This window comes from Molothrus ater, chromosome 5 (assembly GCF_012460135.2).
Source record: "Molothrus ater isolate BHLD 08-10-18 breed brown headed cowbird chromosome 5, BPBGC_Mater_1.1, whole genome shotgun sequence".
Classification (NCBI taxonomy): Eukaryota; Metazoa; Chordata; class Aves; order Passeriformes; family Icteridae; genus Molothrus; species Molothrus ater.
In genome coordinates, this window is record NC_050482.2 from 10,476,974 (window position 1) to 10,495,599 (window position 18,626).

The 18,626-nt window shown below is 34.6% G+C and overlaps 1 protein-coding gene across 5 annotated transcripts in view; it reads left to right on the top strand.

Annotated features, from left to right (window-relative positions):
- The window catches only part of CACNA2D1 (calcium voltage-gated channel auxiliary subunit alpha2delta 1), a 367,390-nt gene that overhangs the window by 276,212 nt on the left and 72,552 nt on the right, over positions 1-18,626 (top strand). For all 5 annotated transcript variants that reach the window (XM_036401395.2, XM_036401394.2, XM_054514978.1 and 2 more), the window contains exons 11-12: positions 9,809-9,967; positions 14,736-14,840. In XM_036401395.2, the coding sequence (XP_036257288.1) occupies positions 9,809-9,967; positions 14,736-14,840 (264 nt within the window). The remainder of the gene's footprint in view (positions 1-9,808; positions 9,968-14,735; positions 14,841-18,626) is intronic.

Consider the following 18,626-nt stretch of genomic DNA (forward strand, 5'->3'; position numbering starts at 1 on the left):
TTTTCCATGTCTACCTAGCAAAAGACACGTTCAGTAGTTAAGGTTTCTCTTATCCTTAGTGTAAGTAAAAATTTCTTGTTAACTTCATTTTAACAAGCCCTACAATACTGTCTGTGCAACAAGACCAAATGGCAAATGCTTACATAAAGCAGACAAATACAGAATAGTCTGTGACAGAGAGGTGAAAATGAAGTGTTACTTTTCCATCCCAGTAATAATATTCCTTGTGGTACTTGCTTACATTTCCTCTGGAATATCTGGCTTAAAATAGAAATGTCAGTGTTTAAAAAACAATATAACATAAAAATCATGTCAATTTTTTTCTGTCTGAGAATTACAGCTCAGACCAGAAGCCAAGTTGCCACGTTCACCTCTGAACTGTGCACAAGCTACAAAGCCTTTGTAACACTCCAGCCAGACAGATCCCACACAGAAGCTACTCATGTTTTTATTCAAAGACCATCTGGACATACCTGATATATAGCTGCAGGATTTAGAAAGAAAGAATGTGATTCAACAGCTTTTCTCTTAATTTCTCATTTAAACTGAGCCTTACATAGCTACAAATAAACTTGACAAACATTTAGAAGCTTTATTTTTCTTTTAGAATTACAAATTAATACCCAAGCCATCTGAATTCTGGAATTTGTTTGTTTATACATCTATTAATTTACCTGCTAGGGAAAGCATATCATGCCAGATTCAACAAGGGAGCTGAGGCTGCTGCAGTTCTGTGCCATGTATCCTACTAAATGTCTTCCCAACTGGGCCAATATACATGGAGCACATGTATATACACATACATACATAAATATATGTCTATACACACACATCTATCTATCTATCTATCTATCTATCTATCTATCTATCTAATCTATCTATATATCTATATATCTATATATGTAATTTATATATCTATATATCACACACATACACACACATATATATATATATCTATATATCACACACACACATACACACACACACATATATATATATATATATATATATATATATATATATATATATATATATATATATATATATATTTCCCCACTGGTAACACAAACAAATGCAAAACATTCATGTGAGCACACATATGAGTTTCACTATTAGAGACCTCTAGGAGCAGCACCTCTGTTTTACACAAATTTTTCATCTCCAAAACAATTGAATCCATGTCCTTACTCTGTTTAAGGGTTCTCTTAAATATTCCATACTAAGTCCTGTGCAAACCTGAAATGGATGAAATGCATGTTACAGTATTAACTGTAACTTTAGCTTGCTGTAGAAGGAAAATGTTCAAAATGGATATAAGATAGTAAAAAAAAAAAACATAGAAAGATTTGGAAAAGGAATAGTACAAATATAAAAACATGATCTGTTTCATTTTGTATCTGTCACAAAGCATTAATTCTAGGGAATAGTTTGCTTGAGTGCATGAAGAGCCAAAGGGAGTGGAAATTAGAAGCTCAGATTCTACATTAGGATGTCAGGAGCAGGAATGTTGCTGGAAACTGTACATTTGTTACTGTACCATATAGCTGACAGCTCCAGATGACTAGAAAAGTCACCTCCATTCCTACTTTGAGGGATTGCTTTGGGCATCAATACACATTTTTATTGTCTCCTCTTATAGCTGTCAAATGTCAGGGAGTCAGACTTCTAACAACACATGGCATGGGGGGCGTCTGTGATTTCCAGAATAAATCTGAGCTCTCTAGTACATTAGTAATATTTAAAATGAGTATAAAAAGTAGTTTGTAAAAAGTAGTATTTAAAATGTGTAGTTTAGTGGTATATAAAATTATTTGATAACTCTACCTCATGGTTCCCCTGGCTAATAAATCATTGAATCCTTCCAGTTTCTTAATCTTCAGCAAATCACAAATTTTACTAAAGAGGCCCCTGCTTTGTCAGACATATCATTGATCTTGGGATGTTTTGTGGCATGTCAGATGCCAGACCAAAAATGCATTTCTGAGTCAGCTTTCCAACTAGGAAACTATTATCAGGAAGTGTTGTGACAATATCATTAACATTTGTATGGGAGAATGGTTTCTTGAACAATAAACTCATTCCTTACCAGTTCAGAATAGACTGGCTGGGCTGGGCTGGCTTTAATGATTCTTCTGGAGAATGACTCACCATGTTAGTGAAAAAAGAAGAAAATGCAGGCTGCCCTGAAGTTTTGAGACAAGGTGGAGGCTGTTTGTTCTGTGATCTGCCTTTTAAAAACATACTTTCTATAACACTCATCTATTTGTTAGGCAATAATTTTGTGTGGCAGTGTCTTGGTTTGGAATTTGAAGGATCTCCTAACTTAGGCAAAGCATGAATGAAATACTAATCGAGTTCTCAGTCTCCCACTTTCAAGACTCACACTTTTCCCTCCTGTCTCTCACTGCCTGCCTTAGCAGCATCTCCCATGTCAGCACTGTGCTGCTGCAGCCTCCTCACTGCCCTGGAACTCCAGGCACCTGCCCAGCCAGGCACAGTGCTCTGCCCTAAAAGGGGAGCAGGCACATGGGAGTCAAGGTGTGAGAATGCAGAGGTGATTCTGCAGCCCCCTGCTATCCCTCTGCCTTGTGAGCCGATGCTAAAATGCTAAAATGTGTGTCTGTCTTGTGACTTCTTGCACTAATTAAACATTCATACTCTGAGGAGCAACCTCACATATCAGGAGAATCTATAGGTAACAGTTTAATACTTAAAACTTTCTCTCTGATGACCAGTGAGGGGACATGAGGAATGTCAGGGAAGTTCAGTGTGGATATTAGGAAAAGGTTCTTCACTGGGAGGGTGGTCTGGCACTGGAACAGGCTCCCCTGGGAATTGGTCATTACTCCAAGCCTGTCAGAGCTTAAGGAGTGTCTGGACAATGCTCTTAGTCCTGTGGTTTAGTGTTTGGCTAGTCCTGCATGGAGCAGAGAGTTAGACTTGATCCTTATGGATCCCTTCCAGATTGATATATTCTCATGATTCATCTTTTTGGCAAGGGTGCTTCTTGTTTTGGACAAGTTGAATTTGACTGAATGAAGATTCTCCCTGTCAAGTGATAACAAGAAAATGTCTACAAAATAATTTTCTGGGAAGTTTCTTCCTGTTACAGCTCTCTTCCCCATGGATCTGGGGAGCAGTGCCATGGAGGGCAGGCTGCAGAGCTGCAGTGCTGTCGTTTAGATCAGCCAGCTTTCCCTGGGAGATGATGGAGTTTACAGCACTGAATTTTTCAGTAGAAGTCAGAAACACAGGATTTCAAGTAAATAATACATGCTAACTTAGCCACAGCAGCATAAAAAGACCATAAATTTCATCTTGCTAAGCAAATTCATCTTTAAGCCTACACTGACGTGCTGTGTTGTAACTCTGAGATTGGCACTGCAGCATCACACTTTATGGTCTAAACATTAATCCTGGGGTACTTAGTGGGAGCTTTGCATTGATTTATGGGCAGATAATAATATTGCTTGTAAAGATTAAAAAAGCTGACTGAGAGCACACTTTGGCCTTGTGTTTGGTCTTTTCCCGAATATTTATCTTATGTTATTCTGCAATATTTTTTTCAACAGCTTTTTATTGATCTAACAGTTTTATTGGTGTTGAATTCTGCTACTTCTGGTGTATGATGGACATGTATATGTTTAACAGTGAAAAGAAATGTGATAGATTTTAAATCTCAGGGAATACCAGCACTGCAAATTGGCATTTAATCCTAATATTGTTTCATCAATACTTGAAATACAATTTAACAAATGCAGATATTCTCCTTCTCAGTACTTGAATAAGTTTCTTATATCTTCTCTACCATGTATCTGTAGGATTGTACTGAAGACTGTCTGTACATAAGTCATAGAATAAGAGAAATTAGTTATTCTATAGCAAGATATGAATGGTGAACTTTGATATCACATATTATTTTCTCTCATGTCAAATTACAAACCTTAATTGCTTGAACTACCTCAGATTTTCTGTGTACTGAGAATTTACATGGGAATAAAACTTGGTAAATTGCCTTCATGCTATTCTCTAAATGGGTTCTGATAAATATTTATAATGCCTTCTCACTGCTCAAATACAGATTCTAACTGGCCTTATTCAAGATTCAGTTATTCTTGGGATTAACCCTGAAATCCTATTACCAAGCCTAAAGCAGCAGGGAAAAAAAAATGGAAAAAAAAAAAAGACAAAGCCGGATTTAGCTACAAAATGAAAGCCTGATGAAATCAGATCTATTTCACTATTGCTCATTTAATACATATGGATACAACTGGGTCACCAAGCTGATTTAGCCACGAGGTAGAAGTAGCATAGCAACAAAACAAACCTCAGCACATTGAAAGTCAACAGCAGGAGTATGAATAAGTCTTTAGCAAAGTCATTATATTTTCCTCAACCTTCAGTTTTCCTGGAATGATGTTATTGATTTATTAATCTATTGGGATTTTGGTATTTTAAATGTGTTTTATTTCTATAGAAAGTTTAAGTGTAGAAATTGCTGCCTGGTTCAAGTTTATATTATTTTCTATAGAAGGCAAACATTAATGAATGTTTAAAAATGCACCACTTTCATGCAGTTTAAGTCAGGTTCTCATTTCATGTCAGAAGTTTTTGGAAAGGGAGATTTTCCTAGGATTTTTTGGGTTTTGTTTGGGTTTTTTTGTTTGGTTGGTTTAGGCTATTTTTATTTGGTTTGGTTTTGGTTTTGAATTATTTGTTTGTTCGTTTTTTGGGTTTGATTTGTTGTTTTTTTTTTATTTTATTTTATTATTAACTTAAAAATGCACTTCCAGAAGATTCGGATTAAACATGATATGTTGAATCAATGTATGTCAGTAAACAAACTGACAGAAAAGGGAGGCAGTAGGTAAGGATAATTGGGAAAATCTGAAGTTTTAAAAAGATCTGGTCCTACATACCTTATGTTATCACTTCTACAGATTTTGGAGGCACAGAAAGACATTTAGGAAGTAGGCTGGTTTACAGCTTTTCTGTAATTTTCGTCCTCCTGAAGTCAGAACCTCTTGTGTTCAAGATGTGGAAATTTTCCTTTAAGGAAGAAGTTTAGATTTTAATATTAGTGATTTTTCAAACATTTAGAACACGAATTTTTTTATTGTTTTAGTTGAAATGAAAATTCTATGCTAGTTACAGAAAGCACTAATGTCCTCCACCAGAAATGTAAAATTCCACATTTCGTTGTCCTTTTAAGACCAGTTCAACTCTTTTTGTTTTAGTGCCACCTAGTGACTAAAACTTGAAAACTTTTTTTGAAGTTTTCGATTTATTGGCGTTTGGTTTTGCATATGTTGCAGTGATGAGATGATTTAGAGAAGATGTTGTTATTTTCAGACTGAATCACAGAGTTCATGCTGAATTCTTATACTTTTGTCATTCATTTCAGATGTTTTCTCCAGGTTTCTTTTTCGTTCTCACCTTCCCTTCTTTTGCCTTATTGAATGAAAACACCTGTCTGTAGGGTCTTGTTAATCATTCTTTGATCTGCATATGCACAAAGTGGAACAGATACAGGAAATAAATCAATATTTCTGTTTTACTTCCCTTGAATTCGCTAATAACCTCATGTTGTGGTAGCACTTTTAGTAATTTAATTAGAAGGATTTCCAGGTCGAGATTGTGAAAAAGAGGAGGCTTTTAGCAAGACATAAGTAACAATTTTGGAATTAGAAGTTTTCAGAATGACAGCCTCCTGTTTTCTGTAAGTTCAGCTCTTGGGGCACTTGGATTGCAGAGGTCCATGGGGCTGGAGGAGCCCATAGCACAGGGGAGCTACCCAAGGGACAGGAAAGGTCCCAAGCATTTAAATCTTTGGCTGCACTTCTGTGTAATTTTTCCCTGGTTTTTTTCACTTGGTTTTCACGAGTTGATCCTTTTGTGAATCAGAAGATCAAGTCCTTGTAAGACTGTCAGATTAGTATTTCTGTTTCAGACCTTCTCCAGAATGCCAAGTTCAAGCAGCGTTAGGCTCAAAACCCTTCATTTGGACTTTCATGTAAAGTTGAATTGGTTTTCTTCTCTTCCAGGTTATTGAGTTGCCCCATATTTGGCCAGAGATTGTACTGGTGGTCTGAGGTCAATGAGATTGAGTTCTCTTGAGACTTTTTATGCCCCAGTAGCAGGCTTAGTTATTCCTGCCCAAACCTGTGAGGAGAAGGTCTTCATCTCCTCAGAGCAGAGGATTGTTCTGGGACATCCCAGAGGTGGAGAATGCAATAGGATATAAATAAATGGGGTAGTGAGAAATAATCCAGTGGAAACTGCATCTGGATCCTGTACCTTGCAGGTATAATTACAAGACAGATTTAATTATATTAATACTTCATGAAGCTTTAAATAAAAGCTCAAGGTTATCCTGTTTTCCTTGATTTACAACTGTGTTGCTGCATGCCTCTCTTATTTTAGCTTAGATAAGGAATAAGATTTTCATATACTTGAAAAAATAGAAGCTGTCATTGGTGGTGACAGACTCTGTAGGGTGACTTTACATTTGAACAATTGAATGGTTTGCCTCTAAATGTCATATTTTGTTTTGTAAATGAATCACTGAGCCCATGACAACATTAAAAAATCCATTTATTTCCTTTTTTCTGATAGCACTTTTGTTGCATATGTTTATATTTACTGCAATAGTTAGGGGGAATGCCAGGCTGATAAATACCCAAATGACATATTTCACATAGATATACTGAGAGTACTTTGCTCAATAAGGTATGGGTTGTAATTACCTTAATTTTACACCTTTGATAGGATTTGATTTTGTAAGAACATGGACTTTCTGAAATGGCTCTTTTTTTTTGAGAGCTTTAATGTTCTTTCTTGAGTTAAATACTAAGTGATTCTGTTTTCAAGAAATCTTGTCAGCTGAAATAAGCATTATTATGGTACTTAGGGGTCAGACAATGTGACCAGTAATCAATAAAGGGTTACAGGAGTTATTTTGGCTTGTAAATTAAGATATGTAAATTTTTACAAATCTTAATGTGTAAAAACTAATAGTTCCACTATTGCTATTATGTTTCATATGAGCATAACTAAAAGCTGGCTCAGTATGGCTGAGTTTTGAATGGTCCTGGTGTTTGCCACATATAGAAAGTCAGTTTTAAGGATATTCTGTTTTACAGTTGAAATCCTTCCATTACTTCAATACTTTCCTGGAGTTTAGATTAATTAAATTCACCCCTGAATTTTCTTTCCCTCTCCATCAGCATTTCATCAGTCAGATTTGAACTTTGCCTTCACCTCCTAGCAAACAGGGAAATGCTCATTCTGGAGGATTGCTGTTCCATCTAGTGATTCCTTCATCGCATCACAAACTCTGCTCCTCTGCCTTTCTGACTGGCATTAACATTAATGTGGACTGATGTCTCTGCAAACAGCTGGCTCATACATTTGCCTAATTAAATCAGAGCATTTGCAGACTTTGGTTGCTGTAGGTCTCCATGCTACAAATGTGTCATTTCTCTCCTTCATTTTACATCAGCATTTGTGCATCTACAGGTGCAGATGCTTTGGTCTGACCCTTTGTTCACTTTACAGAGTGTGTGAGTACAGTGCCATGCAGTTTAGTGTGGAAGTGCAGTATAGCAGTTTCCCTGTCAGCTGCCTGTACAGTTTGCACCAGTATTCCTTAAAATACTTTAAAAATCATTTCAATAGCCATAATTACCAATCCATGTGCTGGATATGTCCTTACCTTCTTAGAAATAATTATCCTGATATATTTGCAGGACTGCAAGCAAGTGACTGTGACTGGCAGTTTATGGTAGTGACATCCCAGGGAGAAATTTTCTTTTGTCACTAAATTTTCACTTGAATGCCTAAACTGCTGTTTTTATAGCCAAGACAAGGCATGCTGAGGCCATAGGATTGAACTTAGGATTTCTTTTATATTAAGTCATCAAAAAATTTCTATATAAATATCACTGAAATATCACTGGTGAAATGATATTATATAGATACTAGTGATATATATATATATGTACTAGATCTATATATATATACTATATATATAGTGAAAACTATATATAATATATATATATATATATGAAATTTACTTTAGTAGGGCAGAGTTGCCTACTAGGTAATGGATATTTTTTTTACTTTCCAGATATATATATATATATATATATATATATGAAATTTACTTTAGTAGGGCAGAGTTGCCTACTAGGTAATGGATATTTTTTTTACTTTCCAGATACAATTTCTGTACTTTTACTCCAACTCACAATTTGAATTGGTTTTCATACCTTGTCTATATAAAATTACTTTATGTCTGTAATTATCCTATCATGGCTATAAATTTAGGTGGAGGCAAACTGAAATAATTCCACAGCACAATAACTATTTTCACTTACACATGGTTTATGTTTCCAATAATCATTAGGTGATTTACTGATTACTTCTATAAGAAACTTTTATTGGAAGAACCATTGAATGTGTCAGAGTTTTGCAGCAGAGTGAACTGGTTACAGCTGTGTGATCATCTCATGGTTTTGTTTAAGCAGCAAAGCAGGCTGGGTTTTTTTGGCCCCAAAAATATTCCTTTTTGGACAATATGGAATACATTAAGGAGATACAGTGTAACCCCCTAATAACATGAATTGAAATACTAGGCATTATTAAAAATGGTTTAATATTATTAATCCTCTTATCCTTTTAAGTTTTGTTTGTTATAAGTGTTGTACAGTTACAGGTTGGTATTTGCTCCTGAAAGCACTTTTCTCTCTGTACTTTGTGCCTGATACTCAGTGATTTATTTTGGACATTTAAGCAGTTGAGCATTTATTGAAACTTGTGACGTTATTTACCTTTTATCTACAGAGCACTATTGAACTAGTTAGCAGTAGTGAGATTTAAGCCAATGAGGCTTGATTTTTAAGTTATTTTAAGGCTTTGCACCAGGTTGACAGTATAAAATTACATTTATGTTTACTTTCATAGAACATCCATAATCAGGAAGAGGCATAATAATCTGCTTTCAGTTGAAATGTAAATTGTGAGGTCTGTATTTTAGTACACATGAATATATGTATATTTATACAGAGACAAATTTCAAAGCAACCTTAAACTGATTTCCACTTGTGCAGACAACATTCTGCACTTAAATTTCTGTGTATGGTTTTACATAATGTCAGAATATCATAGAAATTACTTTTCAGGGAGTAGTCTTTATGGATATGTGAGTAAGACAGGAGAGGTATGTGTTTTCTCAAGACAGAAAGTGCTACTGCTATCATCAGTATTCTCATACTTGCAGCTGTACTCTCCTGTGCTTCCAAGAGTGTATTTTGTTTTCCATAATTTATATATACCAATTGAGTCTGATCTGCAAGTTACATTGTAAAACACCAAACTAATTCATGCAATATGGAAGTCGCCTGATAACTCAACCAGTATTTTTCAGGGGGTTAAAAAAGTTAAAATTTATCTTTATGCTTTGGTGCGTTTTTTTTTTTTGTTTGTTTGTTTGTTTTCTTTTTTTTCCCCACAACTCTGCATTTCTAAGTTTTATTTCTTTATGTAAATTTGAAACAAAATTTGTGTGAATTTTTCCACTAGAGTAGATTTTTTGGTTTGCCACACAGTGAAGCATCAAATACCTCTTTTTTTAAATATTTAGACTCATTTTGGATTCTCCAATTACTACTGGTTGCTCTCAGCATAGTGGAAATGAAAATCTAGGTTTGACATTCTTTAGCTCATGAAGATCCAGAAAATATAAATCTTTACTGCTACAGTACACAGAAAAGAAAATTAAGTGTCTTTATTTCTATTTATTTTGCAGTTTAATAACAATGCTCAGAATGTCAGTTGCTTTAATCATCTTGTCCAAGCTAATGTGAGGAACAAGAAGAAACTGAAAGAAGCTGTCTATAAAATCTCTGCTAAAGGAATTACAGATTACAAAAAAGGCTTTAGCTATGCTTTTGAACAGCTGCTAAATGTAAGTATTTAAGCAAGATCTCTCTGCTGGCAAGTGAAGGAGAACTGGAATATTCAGCAGGCCACTGCATGCTCCTTCTTTGTGTAACTAAGTGGTACAAGTGCAAACCTATATTTAGCCAGTAAATTTATCCCAACAATGCTTTTTTCCTTGCAGGTTTCCCAGCAGGTTGCTAAGACATTGGAATTAATTTGCTTTTCAATCTGTTGTACCGTTTTACTTCATTCATTCAGCTGGTTTTTCATTTAACATGTGATTCACAGTTGACACATGCTTGTGGTAGTGCTTGACTTGCAGTTAATTTTAAAATGGAAAGATCTGTGTTACTGTGTAATTATTTCAATTTTACCACATCATCTCCTAGCAATGCTTAGTTAACCTACAATTTCACACTTATTAGAAGTCATAAATACTTTACTATGGTTTGAGCAAGATAGGGGAAGGAAATGAATTAGCTAATAGAGGAATTCTAGGCACCTGATAATACCTAAAGCATAGTATTCAATCACTGAGACTATTCTAATTCTTTTCTTTTTGTCATGTATAAAAAGAATAATTTCCTCAAAAATTAAATGCAGTTTCGATTTTTAAATACATTGCACTTTCTAACCAGGCACAAGCTTGTTGAACAGCAATGTTTCCCATTTATAGCAAATGTTTGGGGTTTATTAGTAAATTTTAAATGGCTCATGAAGTTGTTTAAAAAAATAGGTCTACTTCTCACCTTCCTGAAGTAGGCACATTATATCTTAAACCTTAGCTGAAATAAAGCTGTATCACTTTACAGCAGGTAAGGTATAACTTAAGTATTCTTATCCTTACTATTTTTGGTTTTGTTTTGATTTGGTTTGGTTTTCTGTGGGGTTTTTTTTGTGTGGTTTTATTTGGCTCAGGGTTTTTTTGTTTGGTTGGTTGGTTGTTTTTGGGGTTTTTTTTGGTTGTTTGTGTTTGTGGTTTTGGTTTTTTTACATTTTTTTCCCCCAGTCTGACATATTCTGAAATTCAGGACACTTCCCTGATATTGTATGTGCAGTTAAAGGCAAGATCTGCTGTAAAAAAATTTAACCTTGTAAAATTTTGATGACAAAAAAGAAAATGCAATTTTTTAATGGGAATTTTCTCAGTTTACTACGATTCAGATTAGCAGAGGAGTCTGGGGAGAAATGAGTGGGTGTCCTCTGCTGATGGTTATATAAAACCACAAACAATATTTTCAAGTCTGCTGGACATTTTGGACCAGGCTGGATGGCATTTTCCCCTGTTCCTCACCTGTTGACATCTTATGCAGAGGGAACCAGGAAGAAAAGAAATTTTACCAAATATGTTCTTCATAACATTGATATTTGCTTAAAGTTATGGATTACATTTGGTGCAGCACCAGGTACATACTTGTTCTGCAGGCAGCATTAACAAAAGCTGAGCACAGGGGAAGCCTCAAGCTGGACTTTTTTGTAGAACTAAAGTCTTACTTAAAAACTAACTGGAGATGAGTGTTAAAGTGGGACCATTCATTTTTTAGCTGAAGGCAGAAGTGTGATTAGCTTCACATGATCTCTGCAAGCCTAGAAGTCATGGCTGGACAATGTGGATGGCACAGGTTTATGGATATATTCTCATCCTCTCCAAATATTGCCAAATCTGTTTAGCAGGAAGAGTAAAGGGATGGTGATGGGTTCAGGCCAAGGCTCTGGTGACAAGACAATATAATATGGTGAATAATACAGGCTTAAATAAATAATAAAAAATATGCTTTGGGATAGTTGCCAGTTGTATATTTATGAATTCAAATAGTCCAATTGCTTTAAGGCCCAACAAATTAGGTATTTCTCAAATTTTCAAAATAATTTTGTGGGTATTGTTTCTGGATGACAATTATTTCAAACAAATTTCCTGTTTAACAAATTAATGTTTGGTACCATGAAAAAAATGTTGTCTGATGTGTTCCTGAATGGAAATAGACACTTAAGTTTTTTTTCAGCACAATAATTAATGTGATTAACAATATTCTGGATTCCATAAATTTTATACAGCATTTTCATATTGTTATTTGTTACATTAAGGTGCTTCTTTGAAAATCATAATACTTCATCTTCAGCAGTTCAGGAGGATTTTTTTCCCTCATACTGTAATATCTACAGCTTCTTAAAGAAAAATTAGTGAAAAATGCATTCCTGAAGTGCCATGTCACAAAATATAATTGTAACCTGCCATTTACAGGGTTAATTTTAAAGATGTGAATCTTGTTTAAAACAAAAGCAATTTTAGATGCAGTATAAAATGGATCATGTCTTCCTTGCCTATTTGAAAGAAAAAAAAATAAGGCCTGTATCAAATAGGAGAGAGAATTAAAAAGTATTAAATAGTTCAATTCCTCTTGTATTCTTTTGTGGTTTAAGCTAAAAAGCTGTTTCTTGTCCTGGGGAAGCCCCTGTATAGACAACACATTCCCATCCAGCTGTGGCTCGTTGGATTGCTAAGGCAAACTGTTCAGAAAAATTATGAAATGACAGCATTGGATTTTCACAATCTGTAATGGATTCGCTCCCTCAGCCAGTATCTCTCATTTTAGACCAAAAGAGGCTGGGGGGGAGGAAGATGTGTTTTAAATTCCTTAAAGATCATCTGGTTCCAGCACCCCTGCCATGGACAGAGGCATCTTTCACCAGACCAGGCTGCTCAGAGCTCTATTCAGCCTGGCCCTAAACAGTTCCAGAGATGGGGTACTATCATATTATTTGAATTAATTCATGTTCAGCTTTCCAATAATGTTTGAGGGCTAAAATCTTGGATATTTTTTTTTCGGTGACATTAGTGTCTTTAATGTCTAAATAATGTAATGTAAGTAATTTCCTTCTCTAAGTATGAGGAGATGAGAGAAAACTGCTTTTTTTCTGGTACTGTGTAAGCATATGCTCAGTAATTCACAGAAAAGTCCTGCTTTAGTCAGTGGAAGCAAAGCCTAGCTCAAGTTTCCATTGCCCATAGTAGTGCTTCTTTCAAAATCCCTAGAAAAGTTCCATAACATGAACAAATTTTGGTTCCTTCTTTGTCTCTCTGATCTTATTTTGGTCTATATATTAAATCACTGTAGATGTAGGTGAATTTCTTTATTTATGAGGTATCCAACCCTACTTTTATTACTTTTTTAATATCCAGAGAATTGCAGCCCAAAGCAGTATCTTGCAAGTTATATTTCACGACCGAAAAATGGTCATAAATTATTTAATCCCTACTAAAACACAGTGTGCTGATGAGGCTGGAGAGAAGGTATTGATACATAGCCAGGTTTTATGTGTTGTTACATGTGAGGGCATATGGGCTAAAATCTTTGGGCTTGATTTTTTTTTTTTTTTTCTTTTTCACAAATTATTAGATTTGAAAGTAGGAATAGTAAGAAAAGAAGTAATTCTTCACTGAATATTGAGCAGGAATTAGACCAATGAGTAGAATGAACAGTGGAAGAAGGGATTGGGATCATCACACCTGACCAGCCTGGTGGCAGCCACTTTGTAGCCACAAAGAGTAAAGCAGGAGGGAACTGGGGACTTTGCAAGGACAACTCTCCTGTTTATCTTCCTGACTCTAGAGTAAATTCAAAGAGCAAAATTGAGGCTCGTGGAAGGAGAAGTTGAATTTGTTTCTCTGGATCTCTAAGGGTTTTACTCAGTCACATCCAGCTACTCAGAAGTACCAAGGTACCATTTTTATGCAACACAAAGGGCAAGGAATGGCTACAAAAGTAAAAAGCAATTTGCTTAGACCAGAGTTTCAACTTTTAGAAAATAAAAATGAGCCAAAATTCATGGTCACCTCTATTGATCTGGCTGTGGAAAACTGTTGTTATTTCTTTGCAAAACACGCTGCCTTTTTCTCAGGGGCTTTACTAGTTGCATTGATGAATTAGGAGTCAGAGGGGCTTCTTCTTAATTGTATTTCAGGCTTGCTCTCCAGAAATAATGGAACATGCTCCATTGTTCAGCTCTAAGATGCAGCATAATTGGAAAATTAGGTGATGGAGAGATTTTAATAATCTAGGCAGCCATATCTTGGCTATAATATACTATGTAAACATTATTCTAAAATACTTTTCTAAAGATTAGCTATTCACTTGACAGTATTAATAATTTTAAGAACAATGTGAAAGAATTAAAGATTTGGAAGATGAAGCTCAATTTAAGGAAATATGACAAAAATATTTTGAAGGGTATAAGGTGGATGGATATCTTGTAAGATGCTTAAATTAACAGAGTTTTTATTCAAGCTGGAAAGTTTTTGTGAGTAGGAGTCCAACAAAAAAAATAAGCATATTCAGTAATTAATTACATGTCCATTGTTCCCTAATTTCCACAAGGGAAGTAAGGGGAAAAAAAGTAAGGATGAGAAAAGAGAAAAATATTTTGAGATCCCCACTGTGCAAGTCTCATGCAGAATATCTGACAAGGAACACTGGGGTTGATGTGATGAGAAAGGGCTAAAGAGCTCTCCTTGTATTTGTGGAGGTGACAGGAGCCATCAAATCCCTATTCCACTCTGTTGGGCCAGATCTGAAGTGACTCATATAGAAGTATTATAAAGCAGAAAAGTGGCTTTGCTTATTTTATTTTATTTTTTGTTTAGTGGGGGGTACTGAATGAAATTCTAAAAGATTTATGCTTTGACATTATTATGTTAAAGTAGTAAGTGTGTAGCTATAAAAGCCATCAGATATAATAGTTGTTATTTCTTATAGCCTGAAATATAAAAACTCTTCTGTTTGTATCTCCTACAGCACAGTGTCTCCAGAGCTAACTGCAATAAGATTATTATGCTGTTTACAGATGGTGGTGAAGAAAGAGCACAAGAAATTTTCCACAAATATAATGAAGACAAAAAAGTAAGTGATATATGAAAAATTTTACTGTATGAAATATAACAGCATAAATGTATAAAGTAATTTTAAAAAAACTTATTAGTATTGATCCTTAGGACACGAAAATCTTTTTCAGTCTATAACATTTATTTGAAAAATCATGAAATATATTTAATGGTTTACACTTTGTGACTCATTGGTCTCAAGTGATGCAGAAGTATACTGTAAACCATAAAGAACTCAACTTTCCATTGACACTTTTCTGGCATTAGTGTAATCCTGAATTATCCAGCAGAAACGTAGGTAGTTAAATGATAGGATATATATGTGTATCTCTGTCTCCTCACTGCAAATATCTTCTATGTACTTTTATTGTTTGCCAAGCAAAGGCAAATGAGAACTCAAGATTAGAATCTGAATTTGAATAGATTTGGGCTGGAACAAACCCACATTTTTCCCAGTGAGGCTAATTATACCTTTGAATGTCTTAGCAAGAATTGGGATGGCTTTCTGTTGATGGAATTTGATCTGTGGTTAAAGCAGAATTATGGGTTTGACATGAGAATCCCTGGATGAGTTCTCTTGTTTAGATAAAATTGGATTATTAGCTGTGCTGGTTTTGGGTTTAATTTTTGAATCTAATCAAATTTCTGTTCTGGCTTTTGCATACTTAAAGATTTAAAAATGCAGGAATGAAAAATGCATGAAATATATCAGCTTATAAAGTTGTTTCCTATTAAATTTCAGTGCAAACTGTTATTTATTATTATTAGAAGATTAATCACATTCTAAATAGAAATGGAATATAAGCTGGATTCACACTGCAACTAAGCATTTACCTTTTCCAGTGCCTGGGGTTGTGCCTACAACTGTGGGGTTTTGTGAGTTGTTTTTTGTTTTGTATTCAAAATAAGCAGCTAAAAGTTAGACTGTGATTCATGAAGGCACTTCACCAGCTGCCATGGATGTATATGCATGAAACAGTGGAAGTATTTCATTGGAAATCTTCATATGGTTGAATTAATCCTTTCAAAAGTTTATCTGGAAATGCAGTGCTCAATTTGTATCTTGACCAGTGATCCAATCACTGACCTTGAGTAATCATTTTGTGGCTGGTTTACAGTTGTGCTTCACACAGAATGATATGGTGGGGTTTAGTTCATCTTTGTGTCTGAGTTGAAAGTACTTTTTAAACTCTCAATTAGAAGAGAGAATGGAAGTCCTAGCCATGTGTGATGCACATGGCTGTACTCTGAAAATATACCCAGAGATTCCTCTTCAAAATTGGAGAGTAGTACATAGATAGTGGTAGCTTTTATCACATTGCAACAACAGCCATCAGCTATTGGAAATACCCCCATAAGGGGGAAGATGTATGATTCATTTCTTATTATGTTTTTTCATTTAATTTACTGTGTTAGGAGGAAAGTGTAGTAAAATATTCAGTCCAAACAACAAAACAGATTTGAGGGCTGAGATTTTTGATCTTAATCACATCATACTTGATGGTTGATTATTCTGTGAAGTATAATAAATGAATTTTTATTAATTAATATATATCAATAAATATAGTTTATTTACTAATTTTACTAATTTTATAATTTACTTATTTTACTAATCAATAAATATAATTGATTTACTAATTTTAAATAGTTATATTATTGCATCATTTAATACTGTAAATTTTCACTGCCAAGGGTTGGGATGGTTTTATGTATAATGTTTTATATAAAACACTTCTTGTGAAGGAAGTTTTGGGGGTTTTATTGCATACAACAAATGAATAATGGTAATAATGGTCACTGTGTGTCTGTATGTTATCAAACATAATTTAATGCATTGCCAATGCAAGGCAAGACATGTTTTCTACACTTGTTTGTGGTCTTTGCACCTACAAGTTCAAATCTTAGTAAACTTCCAATTTGTAACTTGTCCAATGAAGCACTGGATTGCTAGATATCAGTCCTTGCTGGTTTTCTCCAAGGTGACATTGGAATTGCAGGACCAAGTTTATGCAGATGGAATTTGAAGAACAATTTGCTTTCCCCTTATCTCTTTCAATCAGGAACAATCCTTGTAGTGTTGAAGAGAAATTCATGGTTGGAGAACATCTAATGAGACTGCACCGCTAAATTCCTTTTTAGAAGTCACAATGAAATCTCCCTATCTCTTTCATAACATTCTAATATTTTTAAAAATAAGCCTTATACAAAATATGCTTGTGATAATGCTCTCCTTAGTAAGGCTACACTTGATTCCATAATGATGACATGTGAGCTCTTTTGTTGTTGCCTCTGTATGTAATTCAATGTTAGTTCATTACCAGTAGACAACAGCATAATTGGTAGACACATTCCAACATGAAAAATATGCCTACACTTTTAATCTTCCTAAGTCACAATCACAAATATTGTGTTACCTTCTTAGATTGCAGAGTAGGCTGCTTTCTTATATTAAATGATGAGATTTTAAAGAGATGTGGGTGTAGTTTCTGTTGTCTTTATTGCAGTTAATTTATAATTTAGTTCATAAATATCCAGTGAATTTCAGACTATGTTGATATTTATCATTTGTAGAGGGAATGTTCAATATAAGGAGTTAAAAAGTTTTCACTGCTTTACAGTAGAAGCAGTTCATGGTATAAATATGTATCAGCATATGTATCTTCTTGCCTGCTCTGCATTTATTTGACCACTTGTCTTTGTGTTTTTGCATAAAGCATATAAAAGGTGAATCTTTATTGTCTTATGTCACAGTCAGTCACTTAGCACCACTGAGTTGTAAACTTACTTTGTTTTTCTTATACTAACAAAAGACCATTTCTGTAAATCTCTTAATCCTTGTTTCCATCTTCCTGATGTGAAATTTCTTCAGCTCAATAAGTATTTTCTTTTTTATGTCAGTTAATTTGTAAATCTATGCCATGAAAGAAGCTTGAGTTTCAGCCCATCAAGTAACATGATTTAGTACACTTGTTTGCAGTGTCGTTGGTGCAACCTTCAAGTTAAGTAAAATAATGCAATAAACACTTGAAAACTACTAAAAGAGAGCCTAGAATCTAGAAGCTGAAAAGTAGTCCTTTTAAATTCAAAATTTTAATCTATTTGAAATAGCATACAGATATATTTAAAATAGTTTTCTGTCTGTATAAATAATTTACAGGGTGAATAAGAGGGTTATTATAAAACTTATGTAACACAGATTTGGGGAGGAACACTTATCTGTGTGAAGAGTAAAATCACAGTTGTGTTTCACCTTTGCATGCCTCTTTCCCTTTATAAAACCAGATTTTATTGTCACATATTGTGACTACATGCTGAGCCTGATATTTAAAAACCAGCATGTTTACCTTTATGGTGACATTTGGGGCACTCACATTAAATGTGTAAAATACCACACATGCTCTAAATTTCAGGAATGAGGGTGCTAAATTTCATTTTATTTGTACTCCTCCTACAGATGGCTTCCCTGAAGATAGCAATATAAATTTAATTGAAATGTATGCTCTGTAGGCGTTTATGGTGAGAATTTTGGATCCAGGTTGAAAATAAAAAACCACAGATCTTTGGGGCAAGTTTTCCCCTTGGAATCTGTATTTGGAAAGATTGCTCAACTTATGTGAGTAGGAAAAGACCTAAAACATACCTCATGCACTTTCAGTTGTTTGAAGTTTTGTAGAATGGCAGAGGTTTGTGTGGGTTGGATGAACTGACCTGACACACAGAGGCAAGGATTAGTCTGACCCCTCAGGTGGGAGCAGAACTATAAATTGGGTCTTATGTCCCATTCTCACAGCATTATCTTCCATAA